Source organism: Bemisia tabaci, chromosome 10 (assembly GCF_918797505.1).
Source record: "Bemisia tabaci chromosome 10, PGI_BMITA_v3".
In the NCBI taxonomy this organism is placed as follows: Eukaryota; Metazoa; Arthropoda; class Insecta; order Hemiptera; family Aleyrodidae; genus Bemisia; species Bemisia tabaci.
Window position 1 is genome coordinate 34,408,535 of NC_092802.1, and position 24,167 is coordinate 34,432,701.

The following is a 24,167-nucleotide window of genomic DNA, read 5'->3' on the forward strand; positions in this document are numbered from 1 at the left end:
AAAAAGCTGAGTTGTGAATGTTGAAAGTGGGAGGGAACTTCAGAAAAGGAATTACCCGGTGTAAAAAAAGCATTTTATATTCAAGAAAAAAAATTATTACATGGTTTTTTTGTTAATAATTTTAAAGGAGAATTTTGCACCACTTTCAAATCATAAGCTTGAACAGAACTTTGCTCGGTACTAACAGACACTTTAATTGAGTCATATACATTTTCTCTATGATAACGACCTACAGTCATAAAATTTAACACCCAGTGCATGCCAATTAGCAGCTAAAGACCCATTTAGTGACTACTTCATTCAGTATTTGACACACATGGACTATTGTTTTGAAATCAATTGCTTTAAGGCGCTTTTTAAAGCCAGCACTATAACAGGCAATATATTGGATGATGTAACCGCTAAATGAGCTAATTCTTAAAGAGTTTTAAAAATTGATTCAGCATTCATTCAAAAATAGTAAGTGATGAAGAGCATTTTACAAAATAATCCTTCAACTAAGTTTAAGCTTAAAAATTTACTTGACCATCTTCCTGTAAAATATAGAAAGAAGCACCTACAACGAGACAAGAAGTATCTCAGCCTTTCCACTGCCAGGCTGAATAAATTCTTAAAAATCAATGGTCAAGATACAAATTACATAGGTAAAAACAAGACTAGTTTTGATTCAGAGTCCAAGTCAAGAACGGTGGACCGGAAATTGAAATAGTACATGGGAAACTGTTCAGAAAATTGCTTTGATCATGGCGAATAAAAAATAGTGCACAAAATTCAAAATCTTACATACGAGGAAAACTTCCAGGGTTTTCTAAGAACTATTTACATTACGAACTTAAAAAAATATCAGACCATGATATAAAAACTATACAGGGGCAAAATAGATCGATCTGCACAAATAGAAATCAACTGTGAAACTACTAGGCCACATATCTCATTTGCGAAGATGCAGAATTCCTGTTGTGCTTCATTTCTTAAACTAAAAACTACTCATCATCAATTCTTGAAAAGTTCCGTGATTTTCCCTCTATGTGCGAAGAAAACCTCAAGGAATGATATTGATTTGTTATCCTTCAAAAAGATAAAATAGGAGCAGAGATTTTTAAACACCGCAAATGAGATAGGTGGTCTCGTAGTTTCACTGTTAAAATGCTCCTCTTGAAATATTATCAAGTAATCATTTGTGTATGTTTGCAGTGCATACGTAGAAACCTTTTTTTTGGTTGGATTAATTGGACAATTGGACTGCATTTTGCAATTTGGACCGATAAATTCCAGCCCGGTTTAAAAACAACGTATGTGCCATTAGTTTCCCAATGCACATAAGTGTTTTTTCAAATGGGCCAGAATTTATAGGTCCAAATTGCAAAATGCAGTCCAATTTAGCTAGTATTAGAGGTACTACATCATACGCTGCCTAATTTTCTTGACGTTTTGGTTTTTAAATAGAAAACTAAGTGTATTTTGTGTAATTTTTACCAAGGTGTTGTGGTAGGTTAATGAAAACTGAAATGAAATTCTTTACTTATCAATACCATATCAGAATCAGGAGTAAAAATTGCTTGAAATACGGCCATTATGGTATTGTTAAACCAAATTCTTTTAGAAAACTAGGTTTGAGTGAAACTTGAGATTTTGTAAATATATTTTTCATAATCTGCAGTAAATTCACAGAAAGTTTGAGAGCGTTGGGTAGTTCAGTTTTCTCTTTAAAAAAATGAAACATGAGAGAAAATTAGGCATCGAGAAATGGACTTGGGCTAATAATTGGCCCAAATGCACCGGGAATGAACCGGAATTACCCATTAATTCTGGTTTATCCGTACGATTTTACCGGAGAGAATCTATTCAAACTAGAGAGTTACACTAGGATAAACCCTGTTCTAAATGAAATCTTTAAACTCAGTCCAGGCTAAGTAGATTTCATTGAAATTCTAAAAATGTCTTCTTTCTTTAAATACAAATCCAGTTTTGCAGCTAACACATACCTTAACATAACATAGCGACTTAGGTGAGATCACTTTACATTGAGTTTTTTACTTTTATTATTTACAAGAATATTAAAGTAAAAAGACTGAAAGTCAAATGGTCGGGTCGTCGGTCAAAAACTAACGAAGTGACAGTGTGGCTCTAGGTGACAGAATGTGCACCTCCATCCGATACATTTATCAAAAGGAAGAGAAACTAGGGTTTAAAAAAGAAAAGTTTCCACAAAAAAAATTATAAAAACAGCTTAGCCAGGATAAACAATTAATCGGTATCTATAAAAGTCAATTCCAGTCTTGAAAGGACCATTCTAGCAATAGCAGGCAATACTCATTATACTTTCATCCTTATCTCCAAGGAATGAAAGAAAAAGTTTATCTATTATTAAATATGAGCCCCCTTCCCTTCACCCCTTTTTTCCCACGCCTGTCATGACTAATGGTCATATCAGCTTTCATACGTGTGTTTTACAATATTTGATATATTTATGGTCAGTTTTTCTCGATCAGGAACATAGCATCATGTACACAGATTAATACAATCACAAGAGGATCACATAAGATGTTCAGCGACAAGAAAAATTGCCATTAAAATCGTATTTCAACAAATTTGTATAAATTCTTATAAAATTCCACAAAATCATGTGAAAATTTTTAAAAAAATTATTACAGGCAGAAAGTTCATTCTACGCCTGGCAATATGTCATGAAATTTACAAAGCAACTGAACCTGTAAAATCAATACCAAACAGACTTGTTTATAAAAAGTAGTAAAAGTAATAATAGTAGAAGTAGAAAGAGGCCGGGTTGACCAGAGAGACGCCTTCAAAAGTCCTAGGCACTGAACTTAATGCCATTAGACATATCTTTTTCCTCTTCAAGGCTAAGTGGCCATCTGATGAGCAAACAGTAGATCGAATCAACAACCATGGCAGACGCTACAAGCGAAAAATTTTTGAGCTTGCCCTTCGATCTCTTAATGATGGGTGACACAAGTAGTCATGCACACTTCCAGCAATCTGTGATTTCATTGCCACACCGTCGAACAATGAGGGAATCAAAGAATTGATTTCCAAAACACTTCTGATCAAAATTGACACCTGCCTTTTTTGTATCTCTAAAAATAGGAATAACTCACAAACTGCTGTAAAATTTTCAAAGAATATACACTTCAACAGCGCCCCCCCCCCCCAAAAAAAAAAAAATTGCACAAAATCTTGCGAAATAAAACATGTTTCATTTCCGTTCATCGATATAAATTTTAACTAAAGAAAGTTTGCATCATAGCAAAAAGAGAAACATACATTTCTAGTTTTAGAATGGATATGTCACGAGAAAAATTTACATTACATTTGATACATGTCGATGGCCAAGGTACGAAACCACATATGCGACCTGGCAGACTGTCTGTCATACTTAGTTTTTTTATTGGAAACTAGTCAAAGATATTCCTTAAAAACTTCCTTAATTTTTCTTCTCTCTTAGCAGAAAATTCTGTGTAAATTTCAAGTCCATTTATTACCCTTCAAAAGAACAAAAGGGGAGCGGAAATTTTAAAATATCGCAATGAATTCGCACTTTGGCCACCAAAACGTACTTCTTAACATAAAACTGAACACTAATATTGCCACATCGAAAAAGTCATCAATGTTGCTTACGTCCGAGGTTTTGCACAGTCTCAGTCTCATTAAAAAGAGAGCAAATTTATTTGGACTGCATTTTGCAATAAGAAATTTCTATTTTCTATTTCTGACTCATTTTTGAAACAACCTGTCTTTTTAGTTTCTCTATGCAGATAGATGCTTTTCTGCCGTGCTAAGGAAGAACGCCGTATGAGCCTTTAAGTTTCCTCCGATAAAAACCGAATTTACTGAGAAAATTACAAATAATATTTTCCAAAATTTTGTGCGCAGTTCATCTAAAATATCTGAAAATTTCAAGGAAAAATACGCATGAATGTTGTCAAAAATACCTCTTTTATCAAGGGAAATTTGGCAACTATCGAATGTTCATACAGGCGTTCTTCCTTATCACAGCAGTTTTATGGGTAAGCTGAAAACATTAATTCCTTATCATCAAATACAGACCAGTTATTGTTACTTAGATACTGCTGTTTTTTAGAATTTTATCTCATTGAGGTTTCACTGTAAATTGCCTCGCTAAGAGGTATCTTCAAAATCCACTGAGCTACCTCTCTCATCATATTAACATAAAGAAGACTTACAAATCGATAGAAAGTTTCAACAAGCATTTGAAAGATACAAATTGACTCACACTTCTATCAAAAAAGATCACACCTCACATCTCTTCGTTTTTTCACCTCTTACGTTTACAAGCTTCCAAACTTTTATGTGTTGAAGATCAGGTGCTCATTGCCAGAAAGCTGTTTTACTTATAAATTCAGTCACTTCCAGTTTTTTGGAGACCACAAATGAGGACTTGGGCGCAGAATGGGAACTCCTTAATTCCAGAATTTTCGTTTAAATTTTAACTCTTGATAGGAAAAAAAAATGCCGAAAGAGAGATGAAATTTTAACTGGATATTCCTTATAATTTGGACGTATCGATGCTTAAAAGATCTATGTTGCACAAAAATCCTACGAACGTAGTTCATTTTAGCGTACATAGGCCCATTTAACAATACCTTTAGCACAATTCTCAAGTTTAATACTGATACAAGTAGTAGTTTCTTCAAAATTAAAGAAATTGTTGGCAAATCTTAAACACTGGAATCACCCGAGCATCCAAGTCCTCAATTATTAACCACTTCCTAATACTATACTTCTATCAGTAAATTCTGCTGCTCCAAAATAATGAACAATGACAAGTTCATACAGTAATTTCTGTTCTTGCTACGTTCTTACAAAAGAATCTTAGCTGGTAAAACATTTTGAGAGAATGTTCCTTGATAGTTTCAGAAAAATCATTCAACATTTCTAACAGTAAGTTCCCTATATTGAAATGAAAAAAGGCGGAAATTTTAAAATACCAAGATCCATGTTTTCAACTTGTATAACTGATAAGTACTCAGCTTCATAACCAAAAATTATGTTCTGAATTCATTCTGATAATAAGTACTTTCGAATTTTAAGAGAACATAAAGCTCAGTTGTGGTCTATTTGTAGAGAAAACTGACAGTAAGTTCCGAATTGACTAGACTGCGGGCTGATTTTTGAAACTGATAGACAAAGGGGACAGACAGAAATGGGAGGGATCCTAATGGTGGAAACGGAAAGTTGCAATGACGATAGAAGTGAGTAATAGACTGACTAACAGCAACCTACGAGAGCCCCTTTAGATAGTCCATCAATTTCTACCTTAGTCTTTAAGAACCAACTTTTTCAACCGATAGGATCGCTCAATTTTCCCTCTGTCTTCTTTATCTACGGCTTTATCTATTAATTTCAACAATCAGCCCGCTGCAGGTTTTGTACCTTGACGTTTAGTCAAACAGACAACAAATATAGAGGAGCTTTTAGGGAAAGGGGCCCAAATTGAAAAATCGTGTTAGGGCATAATACATTTGAAGTTTTCATTATTACTTTCTGGCCACTAACGGTGACTCACTAAAAAATTAGGAAATTTACTCTCAAGGAAATTTGAGTCCAGGCTCCAATGAGAGCCAATGTCAATTTCCAGAAAGTGCTTAGGTACACTTCAAATGCATTTCTTTGACGCAATTTTTCGCCCCTTTTTCCGAAAAGCTCCTCCAATCTTGAGCTGCAAAAATATTGTGATGGATCAACCAAAAGCTAAGAAGCGTCCGTTCAAAGTTCAATGAAACCTATATTCTTCAATGAACAACGGAAGAGTTAATACAAATCTGAGAGCAGATTTAAAAATACATCTGAAGGGGGTAAAAAAATAAATAGATTACAATATTCACATTAAATTAGGGTTCATCCATATCTGGGTTTTCGTAACTTAGCACGCTCAATTTTTCAATCATTCATTTATAATTTGACATTATAATGTGTTACAGTATTTTGGTCGTGTAGACTCAATTTTAAGTTGTTTTTTGATGTAATTCATCTAATTTATTATTTGAAGACATATTAAGCAAGACATAAGGAAGTATTACGATGCTAGGATTTGCAATGCTTGGCATTGCAATGTATACAGAGGTAAACTTTAATTGCTTGTGGGGAAAATTGCTAATACAGATGAGTTAAGGGGGGAAAAAATCTCCAATACAAATGAATTGATGCACCTAATACTTTGCCGGATGTATGATTTTGTGAGTGATAAATTGTGTATTTTCCACAAAAATGCACCCAATCAGCTCAGTTGCATTGGTCATAGAATCGAGTTTGGATATTATAAGCTTTGAGATTGACAGAAATCGATAAGATCAGTTTAACTACTGAATTTCTTCGTCCAATATTGACGGAGATATCGCAAATTGAAAAAGCCCAGCGTATGACATCATTTAATGCAGTAGTGCATACCATGGTTTCATCCGTATGTTACGCCCAGCAACTAGTGCAAATGTGTGTACCACTGATTGTGAGAGATAAAACTAAGGTGGGGCAAAACTATGATATGCACTACTGTAGTGGTTGATGTCATATGCCTGGTTTTTCGATAAGCAATGTCTTTGGTAATACAGGGCAAAGGGCCTTTGAATAGATCTTATTCTCTTCTACTAATGCATAAGTTTAAATCATCAAAACACAATTGTACGACGAGCGCAACAGACCCATATCAACTGCATTCAATTTTTCGTAAAATATGCATTTTATCTGGGATTATTAAAGTATGAATACTGAAAGGATATTATTAATACTAAGTTTCTGCTGAGTTCAGAGCCAACAAGCATTCTTTACTATCAAGGTCCAAAAAATAGAGAAGCAAGTTATGTCATACTTCAGGCATAAGGCAGTTGACTGGCTGAAAAAATTAAGTTACCTAAGCTATTAATTGAGAGGTAGATCTTCCTAGTTACAATAGAGCCTCTGTACAGTTTGCTCTTACAATTATCTGTTCTCAAACTATCTATCAGATGATGAAGAGAACTGTTTAAATAATTACTGAGGGAAACTATTGACATTCGATCCTTCGCATCAGAGGTTACACTTCTGTTCTTCCGCAGCCAAAGCGTAGTAAGTTATCCAGAAATTTCAGTTTTACCAAATGCATAAAGTTTTTTCTGGAGAAAGTAAGGGAAAAGAATGGGTGTCGTTGAGGGCCAAAATTGGCCCCTTCCTACATTTTGATAACTTCAGCGTTGCTTGACGGTAAAAGATCTACATTCCACAGAATCGAATCCTTTCAGCAAGACATATTGCCCTTAACATGGGTCTGAAAGTCAAGAATGCCCATTAGTCATAATTTTTTTGAACTTAATGTAACACAGTATGGGAAACCTGAATCAAAACAAAACTGACCTGCATATGCTCTTACGCTTCATTTGAAAACTGAGAAGTTGAAGTTGAAAAACTGTATAAAATTCAAATATATCATGACACATTACCATTTTTAGCTTTGAGACCTAAGGTTACTCTCGCTGAAAGGATTCAAAGAATAGCTACAAAATAATTATTTTCGTTAAATATAGACATTCTACTGTCGAAGATTGCTTGAGTTACAGAAGTCTGCTGATGTAAACATTCAATACCAGTATAAACCTTTAATGTAACCTTTCCTTGAAATTTTGTCGGTTATTTTGGTTTAAACTTTTAGGAAATTGCTCTTGAATCATCAGTTTTTGTAGAGCTCATGACTTTTGACCCATAATGTTGTAATGTAAATTTCTATTAAAAATTTCTAAAAATTGGACTCGAGGATCCACAGAACTTTGGCACTAAAAGACTGAAACCAATAAAAAAAGATGACAACATACATTTTCCAGTTGACCTCTTACGGTAGGTAAAACAAAATTAGTGACATTTACAAAACTGTCCAAATGGAATGTTACAAGAGGTGCACCACATTTTTGAGCACTAGAACTTCAAAAATAATACTGTCATTTCAGGTGGCTCAATGCCAGATGCTACAGAGCAATAATAGGCAATGTGGATAGCTCCAAAAAGAAACAGAGAAAGAGAATGAAAACCAGAGAGCAAATTGAAGACCTGCTGACTTGTTTCAATCCTTTACTCTTCCAGCGGGTCAAAGTGACACAGAAACAGAGAATATCAATATCTGCTGGCTGATAGTTGAAATTGATAGACAATACTGTAGACAAACAAGACAAAAGGTATATGGAGGGATCCTATTGGTAGAAATGGGTGGGTGTAATGGACAGGAGAGGTAAGTAATACACTAACAGTCTAATGGGAGGGACCCTTCAGTAAGTCCATCATTTTCCCCCTTGGTCCAAGACATTCACCCATTTCAACCAATAGGACCTCTTCATACTCCCTCTGTCTTCTTTGTCAATCAATTTCAATAATCAGCACTTACTATGAAGATGACATAGGTCATTAACATGGGTCATGCAACCTTACAATAGATAACATAGAATCAAGTATATTCAAGTGTTCATCCCTCATATGTCTTGATTCATAAATACGTAGAAGAATTGCGCGATGGTAATAGAAACAGCCAGAATCCCTCCATAAACGTTTTGTTAATTCTTTGGAATTCAAGTACTTCATAGCTTTGAAAGAAGTTGAATGTTTTCAAGTATCTACACAAACCATGTTGCAATACAGGACGACAGAGGTCATCAAAAATTGCCAAAGCAAGTCAAGGAAATTTCAACACATACATGTAGCGTAATAATCAGAGTGTTTGAATTAAGCAGGTTGCACCCAGTACAAATTTCATGATGAACTTAATAAATAACAAGGCTGTACACAATCAGACGATCTTCCACAATACCAGCCCAAGCGTATTCTGATGACTTTTGAGGATGCTCTTGCAAGCATTGATTACTAGAAATGTTACACTCCCTTGGGCTGGTACTGATTTTAGACAAAAGAGAGCGTTAATTCTCATAAAAATATTTCCGGAGAACTTCAAAAACATACAAAAAGTGTCATGCAATAAAAAATTTGAAAATCGTTGCAAATAATCATTGCAACTATGTTAAATCACAGGAAAGTAAAGAAAACAAGGAAACTACAAAGGATTATAGTGAGTTATTTTCGACTCACTGAAGGTAACTAGAAATAAGAGAAGCGTTACAAGCGTTGACTTCGTCAAGAAACAAAACAAAAAGAGAAATCCAATTAATACAAGGCAGGAAACTTTAAGACTTTGCCAGCTTTTGATTTCATTTGATACTTCACTACAACCAAACAGAAGTTAGGGTAAGGTATACCCTTTTCAAATCCATTCTTTTAAGTCAGTCTTGTTCATGCAGCCTCTAAAACAAACTTTAAGATTTAAAAGATTTAGGCGAATGAGTTTTTTGCAGACAACGCGCCATTGGTTAGAGGAAACCTACAGAGGACTCACCAATTAGCATGAATACTGTTTTAGAGGTTGCATTAAGCAACAAAAAAAATGAAACAGCATCTTGTTTAAGAGAGCAAATTTATGGTTACACCATTTTCAGAAGAACTGGTTTTAAAAAGCGATTGTGAGCTGAACTCAAGATATCACTTAGAAAAATTATCACACGAAACTCAATCTATCGAGTTAACACGATTGATATCAATTGGAACGGAATAAGAATTTGTCTTGCTAACGGGCTCAGTTGTTTCAATGGTCAACTGCTCTTCATTTTCAATCATAATGCGATCATCATAGAGTGAGAATCGAGCTCTTGTAGACCCTTTTTTTCGCACTGATGGTGGGACGTCTCCAGGTGTTTTGATTCTTTTGCTCAAATCTTTCAGACCTGGAGCTTTCAAACCCTCTGAGAAGGCACCAAAAACTTGCGTATCACCTTGTGCTTCAAATTTTTTTAAGGATAAATTATTTGGACGTGAAACTGAGGGGACACAGCTATCAGATTTCCGATCTTCAGTATTGGCATTTACTTCGATCGCTGTTTCTCCACCTGTTGCTTCAAACTGAATGGCTACTTTGGCATCGAGACTTGATGAAGAGTGATTTTTTTTCTTTTTATTTCCGGAATTGAGGGGCATGTACGAATTATTGTCAGTCAGCAACTTGCCAAGCTTACTAGCACTCGACTCAAGTTTTTTCAGATTCTCCATTTTTTGTCGCGACTTGATAACCTTTGGTGGATTCATCACTTCGTCATCAGAGGATGGTGAGTTTTTCATTTTGCAGTTCTTTACTGTTGACCAGCTAAAATTATTCCCGGCAAAGAGTGATTTAACCTTAGACTTGGCGGACTCATCTGTGGCTCTAGGAACATTGCATTGTTTTGTGCTGGGCGAGGAGTCGAAAACAGGGTTTTGGACGTACGGAATAGGAACATTAATACTGCGCGAATAGTTTGGGAAGCCGAGGAAATCGTTTTGGATAAGCGGAGCAGCTTCTGTTGTTGTTACCTGTGAAGGTACATGTTTTGAGGAGCGATCGATCAATGTTGGCAAAGAGTTAAGGTTCTCCTGGGATGGAGATCGGATCCACATGAGATTACGTTCCATGCAGGGATTGCGACCTTGATGGGGTTGCAGGGCTACTGGCTGAACGGACTGCTGTAAACGGTTCTTGGAGTCTTTGTCATCTGAAATTTAATAAAGAATAAAGTGAGAACTGGAAAGCAGAGAGCCATCATAGTTCAGGGTGTCTACTAAAACAGGCTGGCCAAAAATCAGTATTTTTACAGTACTTTTTCAGTACAATCCCAAGAAATTCAGTACCTTCCTTGGATGCAATTCGAAAAAATTCAAGAGTCTGAAAATCTTGCTCATTGCGGAAAAAATGACAAAAAATTCCGGACCATCTTTCGGAATTTCCACACTTTTTCTGTAATTCTGGACCGCCCTTACAAAATCAGTACTATTTCTGGACTTTCTGGAAATTCCGGACTTGTAGACACCCTGTAGTTAATCAAGTTTCCCAGAAAAATGTATTCCCGGTATTTTGTACACTAGAAGAGCCTTCAGTGCCATTGGCTACTTATGACAGGTGAAAACTGGGATCTTTTGCTGTTCATCCTCAGTTAAAAAATGCGAAAACTAAGAAATCGTCAAGTTAACTTAAACAATATCTTCCTCTACCTAATGAGAGAATGCTAAAAGCAATGCAATACGTTTTTGAAAAGATTGGAAAAAAGGGATTTTAGAAGAGAAATACTTACAAAGAGATGTTTCATTGGGTTCAGTTGGAGAGAATGAGATCAAAGGCTCTCCTATTTCCCTGTTTACAGTTAACTCATTTCGTTCTCGCAAACCTATTTAAACAAAGAGGGGGAAAATTTAATACAAAGATAAATTGAAATTTGAATTTTTAATTTATTAGAAATGTTTTAATACTATTTAGAAAATGATTCCTTCTACTAAGTCAAATTTGGATGAAAGAAACACCAATTGACCAATAGTCGAGGCAAATAAGCCTAAAAAGGGGCCATAGCCTGCAAAAAGTTTTACAAGGCAGCCTGATGATGAATCAAAGTTAGTAAAATACATTAAAAAGAGGAAACAAGGTAAAAAATTTTTATGGAATCCAACATATTTTCGGTTTTTAAACATAATTTTTAGCCTGCTTTATGTATTTTATCAACCTTGCTTCTGGTTCTAAGCTCCATCTTTACCTTTAAGAGATTGTATGATGGCAAGCTGCACCAAGCTGCTGCTAAATAAGACGTACGGATAACTCCATTCAGCTCCTGCTAGTTGCTATTCACACATCCTAGCAAACATAATCAATCATGGCCAATCCGTCCTTTCAATGACCCTTCTTGGGGCCACTGAAAGTTGAGCACTTCTCATGACTTCATTTGCCATGAGCCATAGATACAAACCCAGAACAAGCGACAAAATTATAGTTGAATGCTGAATGCACGACAATTTCCTCAAAAGGAGGCTAAAAATTTACGCAAGTATAATTTTCTTTGGGCTTTTCCACCCACAGAACTTGGAGGGTTTTGATTTTCGGATGCAATGTCTTGGAACAAAAAAAAAGTCTTGTTTAGACCATTGAAACCACCTCTTAAATTTTTTAGCCTTACTCCTGCAACGCTCTGTATGGATAGTGCATAATTTTCACTGAACATCCAGCTGTCCAATCACTCTATGAGAAAAATTATTTAATTATAAAGGAAATGTATCAATTGCTTTCTTCGTGTTGAATTTATAGAGTAGAAAATTCATGCTGAATCGTTCAGAGGAGCAATGGAAATTACCTTCCATATCCACGATGAATTCATTCTTGTCCAATATAGTTAAATTTGAAATAGGTCCTGAGGGTTGCGTTAGGTTGACAGTTGGACTTAAACCATTAGGATACCCCATTGCAGCTGCTAAATATCCATGATAAAAAGGAGAAAAAAATATACATGATTAAGAATGAAGATACATAGATTTAAATGCAGAGGAGAGTATTAGATTCACAGAGTAAAAATTGCCTAAAAAAGTAAGGAAAAACTCTGAGAAAGTAACTGTCAACAAGATTTGCCCTGATTGGTGAGGGAGAAAAGGTAATAAATTAAGTGAACGGCAAAAAGGCTATAAAAAACATGCCAATTCCACTGGCACTTAATACAGTCAATAAAATAAATACCAAGATCCGCACAAGATCAAGTTCAGAACCATATAAATAAGTACTCACTTTCTCAGAAATTGTTAAATGGTGTACGAACAAGAGCGTACTTATTTACTTGGTTTAGAACTCAAAACAGTGACTTACAAAACGAAAATGGTTTTCTGAAATTTCACCACATTGTCGCTGCTTCCTTGCATGACCTAAATTAATGTTAACAAGTAAAGTGATAATACAAGCAGGCTTCAGCACAAAAAAAAACGTTTCTGCTACTCAGCGGGCTGATTGTTGAAATTTATAGACAAAGCGATAGACAAAGACAACATAATGAGTATGGAGCGATCCTGTTGGTTAATTTGGGTGGTTCTTGTAGACTAAGGGTGTAAATGATGGACTAAATAAAGGGACACTTGCGAGTTGCTGTTAGTTAGTCTATCACCTGCTTCCTTTGTCCATTGCAACCAACTGCTTCCACTAATAGGATCCCTCCATATGCTTTTTGTCTTCTTTGCCAATCAATTTCAACAATCAGCCTGCTGGACAAGTTATCCTCTTCTGTGTTACCATGTAATTACAGCAATTTATGTCTTGATCTATTTTTAAGCTGTATTCGTGGCATATCTTGAATTCCAAATTTTTTATGTTTTCCATATGTTTCCTGGGAATTTTACAGAGAGTAGATTGAGCCAGAGAGACTAGGATGGGTCAGTGGCATCCATTTTTTGGGGTTCCCCCCCCCCCCCCCAAATGTACGGAGTGAACTGAGCCTCTAGGATTCTTTTTAAAATGTTTTAAACCGTTAATTGCAAGGAAATCCTATTTTATAATTCTATAGAATGCCAAAATTTCATAAGTTTTTCATGGTTATCCCTGCCAAATAGTAGTATACAAAGAGGAACATTGGCCAATGAGTACAGGCAATATCAATAAACTCGTAGGAAAATTTCTTTTGGAAAAGAGACGAGATGAGAGGACAAACCTTTATTACTCCAATCCCAGCAGGATGACATTTCCGTCATGCGCTCCTCGACACAAAGAGCTGTCAACCGAGCCTCAGCGTCCTGGTCCCAGCAGTCATCGATTGTTTCCCGGATGAGCCGCGTGAAGCTGGTGTCCCGCCACGATTCAGGGAACAAAGGTCGTGCTTTGTTGTGGCTTACTAGGACCTGCATCTTTTCGAACGTTGGAACAAGACCTGAAAGAAAAATGGAGAGTGTTCGACCAAATAAAAAAAACGAAAAATATGTACGTAGAATATCGACGGTGAAACTACCAAACCACGTATCTCGGTTTGCGACGTCGCAGACTTCCTGTCATACTTCATTTTTTAAATGAAAAACTACTTAACGTCCAGTCTTGAAAATTTCTGTGATTTTTCCTCTTTGCGCGGAGAAAATTCTGTGAAAATTTCAAGAAATGATATTGATTTGGTCCACTTCAAAAAAATAAAATGCGAGCGTAGATTTTTAAACACCGCAAACAAGATACGTGGTTTGGTAGTTTCACCGTCGATATGGAAAACACAAAAAATTTGGAATTCAAGATATGCCACGAATACAGCTTAAAAATAGATCAAGACGATCAAACGAGATACGTGGTTTGGTAGTTTCACCGTCGATATGTGTATACAGGTTTGGCAGTAAAAAATTTCCTGACTTTTTCCTGATCAAACTGATCAAAATTTCTTGACTTTTCACAAGGACGATTTGCTTGTGGTAAACTGAAAATCAACGATATTTTTGTCACTTTTCAGTTCACACCAAATGACAGAAACAGGTGAAACTTTTATCGTTCAACCTTCTTTCAAAATTATGATTCCTAATTGAAACTTATTTCTCTATTAACTTTTCAGAATTTAACTTGGAACAAAACCAGAATGAGTTTTAGATTAATCGTGTGTTAAACAACCAAGAAATAAATTTTTAATCATTCAACTACTGTAATATTTTTAAACTTAAATTTACAGAAACAAGAGGTAGGCAAGATTAGATACTTTTTGTGAGGAGACGAATTATCATTTTGAACTTATATCTTATCAATGTGAGTTATTTTTAATTTAATTTTTATTAAAATCAATCAGACTAAAATTTATAATACGCTTATATTCATGCTAATGCTTTCCCTTTCAGATTTCAAGTCACATAATTTTTTAGATTTCCAATTTTTTTCCAACAATTCCCTGGCTTTTTCATGACTATTCCTGATCTTCCAGGTTTTCTAAACCTGTAGACACCTGACACTAACAAAACCAAGAATATTCGATCTGTCACTTAATAACGATGATGAGCTTGATCGTGGTTACATGCTTCATGATTGTAATATCTGTATTTAAATTGCATTTTTACTCGTATTTGGGGTTGGATTGTTGGGAACCTTAACAGTGGTTTTCTCAGCTAAAATTTTATCACAGGAAAAATGAAAATTATGTGTGAATAAATTATTTAGGAGCTTCCCCGAGTTAATTTAAAAAAAAAAAGGAGTAAAAACCCAGATGACAGCTTCCCTGCACTTATATCTTTCTGCTATGACTTTCAAACAAAGATCTGGCAATTTTTTGCGATAAAGGGCGCAGCAATAACTTTGTATTCCAATGAAAGATATATCTGTTTCCATGAATCAAACAAATTTTGCGAATTTTCAGCATTTCCTCTCAATACACTGCTGGGAATCGAGTTAGAGGGAACTTGGTTAGAAAGACAAAAGATTCTTTGCGACGCTACAAGGAGTAATTGAACACAGCACCTTTGCTGAAATAGAGATGTTAGCCATACAGAATGAAAGGTCTCCAATATTTTTCTTCTGACAAAAAATGTTTGCACTTCTAAATCCAATAAATGAAGAAGGGGATTAAAATGTAATTTGTGTTTCAGAAATTGACTCACCGACTTCAGATTCAAACGGGAGCTTATAAGGAGGAATATCAACTCCAGTTTGGTACAGATCCTGGCACCTGGTTGCTAGTTCCCAAAGAACAAGTCCAAATGCATACATGTCAATTTGCTTTAGGGACGCCTCACAGTCTCGTAGATTCACAGCTCCCTCCAGTATTTCAGGTGCCATGTACCGTAAGGTGCCAGCCTGCTCAAACAAAATGATTTGGTCAATTAGTAAATCCAAGCCAGGCTTAAAATTTACTACATAAATTCATTTAATGAGTCTGCAGCATGTAAGAGATACGACAACCTAAGAGCACTTGCTACCAGTAAGATCGCACGAAAACAACGGTGAGCACGTCAGAAATGTCTTGAATCTACTCCATAATACACAATTTGGGAAGTACAGATCGTGCTTTTTCAAATTTTCTGTGTCTGTCCGCAGTTTTTCTTCATCATCGGCAATCACGTTTACCCAGTGAGGGACCAAAGAGAACCTAACCTAAATAAGCAACTTTTTGGATGTTTCTCATAGATGATTTCAGTCATTATTAGTTAAACATCTTCTTGATATTTCTTTGTGTGAAATCAATTGAATATGTCTTTATTCAACCCTGATGTCTTTATTCAACAAAAAAAATTATTAAGGATAATGTTTAATAGACCTTTAAATTCCCCCTGCCGCCAGTTATTCATCCAGAAGGAGCTCCTTACCCTTCCCTCTATCTATATTTTTGAGTGTATTAAATTCTCCATCTTTTCTAAATTAATTACTCCTGTAGATCTCTGTCCTTCCCACTCTTATAATAGCAGATTTAAAAGCATGAAAAATTCAAAGATCAGGCTGACTTCAACAATGCGAAGCGTAAAGTATTCTTCTATCCAATTATTTAATGCCTTGCCTTGGGAACTAAAATCTCTTTTTCGTGAAGGCCGTGTTCAATATTTTCTAAGTAAGCTCTTGGAACATCTCCTAAAAAATGCTTTCTACAGTATCGATGAATTGCTGAATGGTATAACCCAGACCACCCTCCTGGTTGAATAGCTGACTCTGCTTCTCTTGGTACTACTGAATTCTAGCCCTCTCTCGAAATTTGTAAACAATATTCTGTGCTTTCGGATTGTTATCTTAGTAATTTAATACTTTTTAGTTGATTAAAAAAAACTTTATTGTACCTGAATTGACCTATACTATAGCCTCACGGCTCCCGTGTATCAAAATGTAATAAATAAATAAAATAAATAAATATAATGGCTACAGCTAAATCTACATGATTAAGGAGAGTAGAAGATCCACTTACATCGTTGATACACTGAGTCTCCGCATGCTGCTCCTCACCTAAGTTGTAATAGCGCGAACCTTGGATTTTAACCGCCAGGCCAAAATCACAAATTCGACACTCGAGATCAGATCTGACCAGAATATTGCGAGAGTTGAAATCTCGATGACAAACACACGGTTTTTCTTTGCCTGCAATGAGAACGAACAACAAAATATTACTGTTTAGTGTCAGATGGTCCAAGAATAACTTAAAATCTTACTGATCCTAATTGCCGCCCTGTATATCCTTGTTTCTATGATTACCATTACATTACTAAATATTGTTGAGTCTTTCGTTCATTGAATAGTCTTCGTTAAACATTCTTGTCTACAGCGCCAATTGGGTACAACAGTATCTATTTTTTTGCAATCCATCCATTATTTCTAAGATCTTTACGAATCATTATGTAATCTACATAACCGTTAACTGTGTAATCAATTTTTGTGATTTTTATCCCCAACATGTAAATGTTTGCACTTACCAGACCCGCCACAAGGGGGGGGGGGGGGGATACTGGGTCCCTGGTACCGGGGCCCGTGACACACTACTTCGAACACACATGGGACCTTCAATGGAGCCGAAACCTTAAAAATGGTACCAGGGCCCAAGGTGGAATGTGGCAGCCCTGGCGCCTAAAGGTGCAAAACATAAATCAGTCAATCAATCAATGATTGAATTATCCGGAATAGTAAATTATGACGCAGATCCTTAAAACCAAAAACCCTCAAATCCAAATCCAAACCAACGAATCCAACAATAAATAATAAAAAAAAAAGCAGTTCAGGAAGATTTTCAATTTGAGCAACTCCTGATGTCAGGTTCATATCTGATAATATTCTGAGAGATCTTGTGAGAGATAAATACCGTTTTTATGGATATCATTGTGTAAGTATGCCAATCCTCTTGCCATTGAAGACACCATTCGACAGAAAGTGGACCAGTCAAGGGTGTTGCAGTGTAGATAATCTTGGAGGCATCCGTTACTGCAGTGTTCGAATATCAACATGTACTCTACACAGTTGTCACCGACTATTCTTTCATCAGCGCCTGAGGTTTGAAAAAAGACAAAAATAATAATCGGTTAAAAATCCTATACAAATATATAACTTCATGAAAAAGTGTTAAAAATACTAGTCATGTTTAATTTTTAGGCAGAATAACCATCGAAAGTTAATGTACTTGATGTTTTTAAATACAAGACAAGATGAGATGTGAGTGTGCATTCTATGATTTCTAAAAAGTACTCAATGACTCTGGAAATAAGCCATTAAAAAGATTTTATAATCTTTAGAAAATTATAAAAATTTGCACCATTGCCATTTTCAAAACAGGTTCTGCAACATTAGAAAAGTTGACTAATATGCTTGCCACCATCAACATGATATACAGTCTTCTGGTAGATTATAAATTAAACCGAAAACAATGGCGTCAACTATTGCTTCCTTGAAGCACTTTGGATCATGAAAAGTAGTTACACACTTTCAATTAAGCTTCACGGACTTTCAATACCACACGCAAAGATAAAAAAATTTCTTTAATTACCAAAATAGCGGAGTAGGAAAGGCTCGTCCATGAATGGTAGAGTGTAGATATCTCTTTCATTATAGAAAAATTGTTTGTTGCGGGATTGAAAAATCTTGACAGCCACTTCTTGAGTATCAACCATCGCTTTCCAGACACAGCCGTAGCGTCCTTGACCTGCCGAAGAAAATTAGCAGACTCATTGTTTAAAAAACTGACTTCTTATAAAATATCTTTCAGTTACGAAAGAAAAGTTAAAAAGCTGGCGAAGGAAAACTGATCTAAAGCAGGGTTGGCGGTAGAATTACTGACATTGCTGCATGCTGCTTATTGCTTGCTACTCCTCTAACTTTTGTTTTAACTCATCAAGTATTTGTCAGCTCCTGTTTTACTTGCCCTGGAATCAAGCTCAAAAGTTATACTAGATCCACTGTTCAAACTAATGAATTAAGTCTTTAATGAAAGCTTGCGTAAATTTAAATTGATGTGTACCAGCATTCTGGCCAATGAGCTTCTGGGAAGTTCCCTTCACCCCCCAAAATTCCTGCACTGAACACCAAAACCACTGTGTAACCTGCCGCACACTTGATTATGCTTTGAACCTCGGCCGTTCCTACTTGAATGGCCCTTGACATAGTGGCTACCGTGCAGGGCTAATTTTATAAAGGTTGCGAGTCTGATTCCTGCATAGACCAATCTAAAATGCTTCCATTTTTATACAAACGTTATGCTCCCTCTTGTGGGACTTTTGATATTCAAGGTGTTATTGTGTATCCACAGTCTTTTTGCTGGTTTCTTGTATTTTACCTGAGTGTATTTTTTCAAGAACATTCTGATTTATAGCTACGCTTCTGTGATACAAACCACACAAATTGCAGCCTTTGACTACAATCAAGTTGAAAAAAGGAAATAACAATAGTTTTTAGACTAAACTAACAAGTGTTACACTTTAGGAGTAAGTTACTGACCAATAACAGAGACTAGCTTCAATTGTTCGTAGGTATACGCATCGATGCGATCATTAAGGACGAGATGAACTGAGTCCAAAGTGCAGTGTTTATTCTTGCACACAGGGTTGAAGCAGGCGCCTTGAGAGATGAGATACATCAGAAGGAACATGACGCAAGTTGATATCCCAAGAATTATCAGGAAGAGTACTATTACTTTGTTGTTACTATAATCTGAATAGAAGAAATGAACAAAACAATCATTTGAGAGAAATAATTATTGAAATTGAATAACAAGTAGGGCTGTGCGAGTACTCGAATTTCGAGTTGAGTTGAGCGGAGTGTTGAATACTCGAATCTGCTTAAAGTTGGGTTAGATACGAGCGAGTACACAAACTCGGCTTGAGTGCCAATCACACAAGTTTTTTCGAGTATTTCAAGCTTTTCTGAGCCGGAAACGCCAAAAGAGTTTAACTCCTAAATATTTTAATCATTCTAGTATTATTTTTAGTTTTGCCATCATTTTTCATTGTAGAATCACGTGTTGATACTCAAAATTGCTTGAACTTGACTTGAGCTCAGCTTGGCTCAAGGGTTATTTTCAAAGGTCAAAAAAGCTTGAACTCAGCTCAAAAACAGTGAAAAAATATGCACACTTGTCTTGAACCCAAAAACTATGCTTGCACAGCCTTCGGACTGGATTTAGGGCTTGGTAACAAGAGATTTGCACCCCAGGGAAGGACTATTATTTAATGCAGCCACAAATTTTGAATCCACTCAGGTTGGTGCAAAATTGATTCATCGTTAATGCAAAATTTAGTGAATTCTCCAGAATGTCATGAAAATTTCCGTTAAAGTGGCTAGATAGTTTAGAAAGAGATGATCAGTTTGTGAAAATCGTCTCAAATGCTTACTATGTCTCACGTTCATCACAATCTAAAGGTTATCAGACTTGGCATATTTGTATGCAATCCCTGAGAATTATGTAAAACAAATTGTACCATTTATAGTACCTATGAATTTAAATCCCTCGCAAGTGTAAATCGTTTTCGTTTCAGGGGACATTCTTGGAGTTGAGTTATGCTATGTTACATAAATATGACACATAAAGCTTGGTATACCTATGGCTAGACTCTAGCCTAGTTTTACTTACAAGAGTTATGAAGAAGTTGAGCATCAGTTGTGTTTTCTACAGTAAATGGAAGGTCAGTTACATTGGCGTTACAATGATCTGTCGAACAGCAACAGAATTTTGGGTTTCCACTGCCATTACAAGCTGTAGAGACACATTCATGCTTCTCTGAACTTCTCCAACATCCTAATAAATAAGAAATACATTGTATTTAGTGATCATTCATAGCTGAATGGTTGCAGCGAATTAGATGACTGCCTAATGATAAAACTGTTGTATTAAGGATGCAGAGTTTCTAAACTTCCAATTTTTTAAATTAGCTCCTTTTGTTTCCATGGTTCCTTTTCTCTCAAAATTTTCTGGAAGATGACTTTTCTTTGGCTCTAACGTAAAAATTGCCATTATGTTGCAAAAAACATGCGATTTCTCCGGCTTATGCAAGCTGGCCCCCCCAAGGTGATTTCAGTTTGATTTTTGACATTTTGGGATAAACATTGCCTTACTGTTTCCATTCTTGAAGCCTGCAGAAGCTCTGTTTCAAATAAAAATAGACCAGAGATAAGACCTTGTAATTTTGAAAAAGAGATCAATACCACTTCATCTCTCAGAAGTTTCAAATTTTCCAGACAGGGTCATCTTATGTTACCAGCGGGGCGAATATTGAAATGACATCGACTCTATGTTGCCGCTTTGTCGTGCCGCACAATCGACTGAGTGCAACACGACAAAACGGCGACATAGAGTCAATATCATTTGAATAATCGCCCCGCAGGGCGGAAAATAATGTTTCAGTTATTTTCACCATTAATTATCATTTAAGCATTATTTTTTCATGGACCAAGAACTCAGGTACTGAGGGATTAAATTGACTATCTCTTTTCCCCTGTGTAATTTGTGCGTCAATAAAAAAGCCTTACAATAGGTGGCCATAAAAACTTTGACGGTAAAATAAAAAAAAAACCTCACCTTGACTTAAAAATACTTTGACTGTGTTATTTTGATCATCCTTCAGCTCAGACCAAACAGTGAAACAGAAGTATTTACTTGCTGGACAAGTGACTTCTTTATAATCTGGGCTAATTACCTAAAAAAAATAAAATGAAATAAATAAACTCTCAAGACAAGTTTGTAACAAGTTTCACACGGAAAACATCCAATTTTTTGAGAAATGGAGTATTATTTTCAAGATACAAAAGTCCACAGTGTTTTGGCATGATTTGCTAATTTTTTTCTAGTTGTCGTTGTTCCTTTGACTCCTTGACAGTAGCACGATATACACTTGCCCACCTCTTTTTAAAAGTAGAGGTGATAAAAAATACGAGGGAACAAAAAAATTATAAAAATATAATAGTGAGAAATTTATTACTACTATAATAAATAATAAGTTCGAGCATGACGGACGAAAACAAACATTTGTAAGATTGAAAATTTCCTAATGAATTGGACTTTTACCACAAATAAAGTGAGAATAGCTGAAAAAAAAATTACTAACTTAAGTAAATTTTTTTATTCAGTAATTGAGAAATTAACTTTACTTAGGGATTACTTTATGAGAACTTCAACTTAAAAATTACTTTATGAGAGTGCGTTCAAAAATCTGTCTAAAATTTTTTATTTGCATTCAAATGAGATAACCGACACACTCAAGCTTACCTGCATTTCAGACAGATCATCCTGCATTGAATCAGACTTATCAATAGTAGAATTTATATAAGCGCATTTTATTGAATTTGAAGCTGAAAAAAAGGAAGGAATCAAATGAATAAAATAAAACCAACCAACCGACAAGACAAATGGAATTTCCTTTCTCTTCTCCCTGACTTTCAAGGATTTCCTGGGCCAGAAAGTACCACGCAATTTTTCTTGGCCGTATTCTTGGAAAGTTAGGGAGATGTAAACTTACATCTCTCTTGAGAAATTTACTATACTTGTACAATAAATTTCAAGGCTTTTAACTACTAAATTCGCTGCAAGAAGAATAAAACTCGAGAGAGAGATTCAGGTAAAGTGAAAAGCGATTACACTGATTTTAGTTAAAGCTATCCATCTACAGGGTAACCCATAAGTCCTGCACCACCAGCGTCAGATCCCTGTAACTTTTGAACAAATTACAATGGAGACGTGAAATTATGAGAAAGCTACTAGGTCAAAGAAAGCGACTCTTAAGACTCCCCAAAACTTTAAGGGGATCCCTCTGCAAAGGGGCTAGAACCGTAGGGATTATAGAGGTGGTGCAAGCCTTTCATATCACCCAGTATAGTAGGGAAACTGATGTTGCTCACGGACATAGGGGGTAAGTAACAGCATATTTCCTCATTTGCTTAAATAAGTGAGAAAAATGTAATGTTACTCAATGTTTAAGATGTTGCTCGGTAGGATTTGGTTAACGGCATAGATTAATAGATTACAACAATCATTTAAACTCAAAAATCCTGGCAGATTAAGTATGAGTACAATGTAGCAGCGAATTTCGCCACTAAGTCAATTATATTCATATGAACTGGAAAACAACATTACAATTGAGATGGATAAAGAGCCTTGATGTGATGAAAACCCATCAAATGTGTTCTGAAATTGCTGAGGAGCAGTATTTTAGGGCTTTGGCGTTTGTCTTAATAAACAAAGGACACACACTTGGCAGTAACCTCTTTACATGCTTTGTGATCTTCACTTAGAGGAGAGCTGCGCACTGTATGCTGGAAAGAGTTAAAATGGTTGCGGCAAAATCAAATTGAGAAACTGAAATTTACTTACCCTCTGAGGGAAGCAACACTGAGGTTACGGTCAGCACTGCAAGGAGAAACATTTCGAGGCTGAGCGTAGAACTGGATCTGATAGATAGTGTCTAGCCTGCGAGGAGCAGTATTCTAGATTGTCGAATGGTCAGAATTAGGTGGTAGTTCAGAATGGAAGATGCTCCCAGACGGTGAATATTGAATGAAACGACCGACTACAGCTACTGCGGCTAACCAAATCAGAGATAAGTAAGCCCTCCATTTGAATCTGAGAAGAACTGAACATGCAACCTTACTTTCGTGGGCGATGATACTTGATTGATATTGATAACATTTCGAGAGGGGAATCACTCAGTCTGGGACCTGCGGCCACTCCGATCAATGATTAAAAGAAAACCACTTAAAATGATAAAATTATTTCGAGAGAAAATAGATTAATTATCCCCGACATTCAGCACGGTGTGACGGTACATGATGTTGAGGTTGTGTACCTCTTTGTATGAGTGAGTGTTCATGTGCGTTCATGATTGCAATGTGTGAGTGTGTATGAACACTGTTCACTGAGAAAGTTCGCGTGCGTGTATTTAACTACACCGTTGCGGATAAAATTGTTGCACAATTTAACATGATTTTATTTTTACTATTGCTTGATATTGTAAAAACAAATATTAGTAGCTTAATTTGGCAACTACCATAGTCGGCAGACAGACAGTTTATGTAGGGTGAGGAAGCGAGGGGTGTCTGGAGACACCGTTGCCGGTTTACGTCACTTTAATGACAGTTTTTGCTTGCTTGCCGTTGCCGCAGCTTACATTTAATCATGAGTTCACACGAGATTTGATTTACGTGTAATATTTCCTTCTTTTTTCTCTCTTAACTGCTGATTTCGTTCGAAAAAAAATTGTATAACTCATTTAATGCAGGGTAGGAATAAAGCAATAAGCTTTCTCAGATGAATGGGATAAATTCAAAATTAGCTGAAATTCAAATTTTACCGCTGAAAAAATAATCAAAGTGGAGAACATAATCTAGAAGTCACCAAATCCACCAAACCTCGCATGAATCCTCAAAACCCTCTGTACCTCAGAAT

At 35.9% G+C, this 24,167-nt stretch overlaps 1 protein-coding gene across 1 annotated transcript; it reads right to left on the reverse strand.

The window, feature by feature from the left end:
* Window positions 1-61: 61 nt before the first annotated feature.
* wit (kinase protein wishful thinking) lies at window positions 62-23,915 on the reverse strand. Its single transcript, XM_019046479.2, has 13 exons — window positions 23,097-23,915; window positions 21,996-22,078; window positions 21,309-21,426; window positions 20,364-20,528; window positions 19,232-19,444; window positions 18,285-18,440; window positions 17,607-17,789; window positions 16,722-16,891; window positions 15,430-15,625; window positions 13,527-13,742; window positions 12,192-12,308; window positions 11,148-11,240; window positions 62-10,571 (listed from the first exon to the last, which is right to left on the reverse strand). Exons 1-13 carry the CDS (start codon window positions 23,146-23,148, stop codon window positions 9,556-9,558), a joined length of 2,778 nt encoding a protein of 925 aa, XP_018902024.2. The 5' UTR covers window positions 23,149-23,915; the 3' UTR covers window positions 62-9,555.
* Between the last annotated feature and the right edge of the window lie 252 nt (window positions 23,916-24,167).

What these genes read in the sequence shown, in the direction of transcription:
- wit (XM_019046479.2), bottom strand. Translation starts at nt 23,148, where the DNA reads ATGTTTCTCCTTGCAGTGCTGACCGTAACCTCAGTGTTGCTTCCCTCA. An exon ending in GAAGCTAGTCTCTGTTATTG is followed by an intron (nt 18,441 to 19,231) that starts GTCAGTAACTTA and finishes TTTCTTCGGCAG; the next exon opens with GTCAAGGACGCTACGGCTGT. An exon ending in ACCCAATGAAACATCTCTTT is followed by an intron (nt 10,572 to 11,147) that starts GTAAGTATTTCT and finishes ATTAAATTTCAG; the next exon opens with ATGACAAAGACTCCAAGAAC.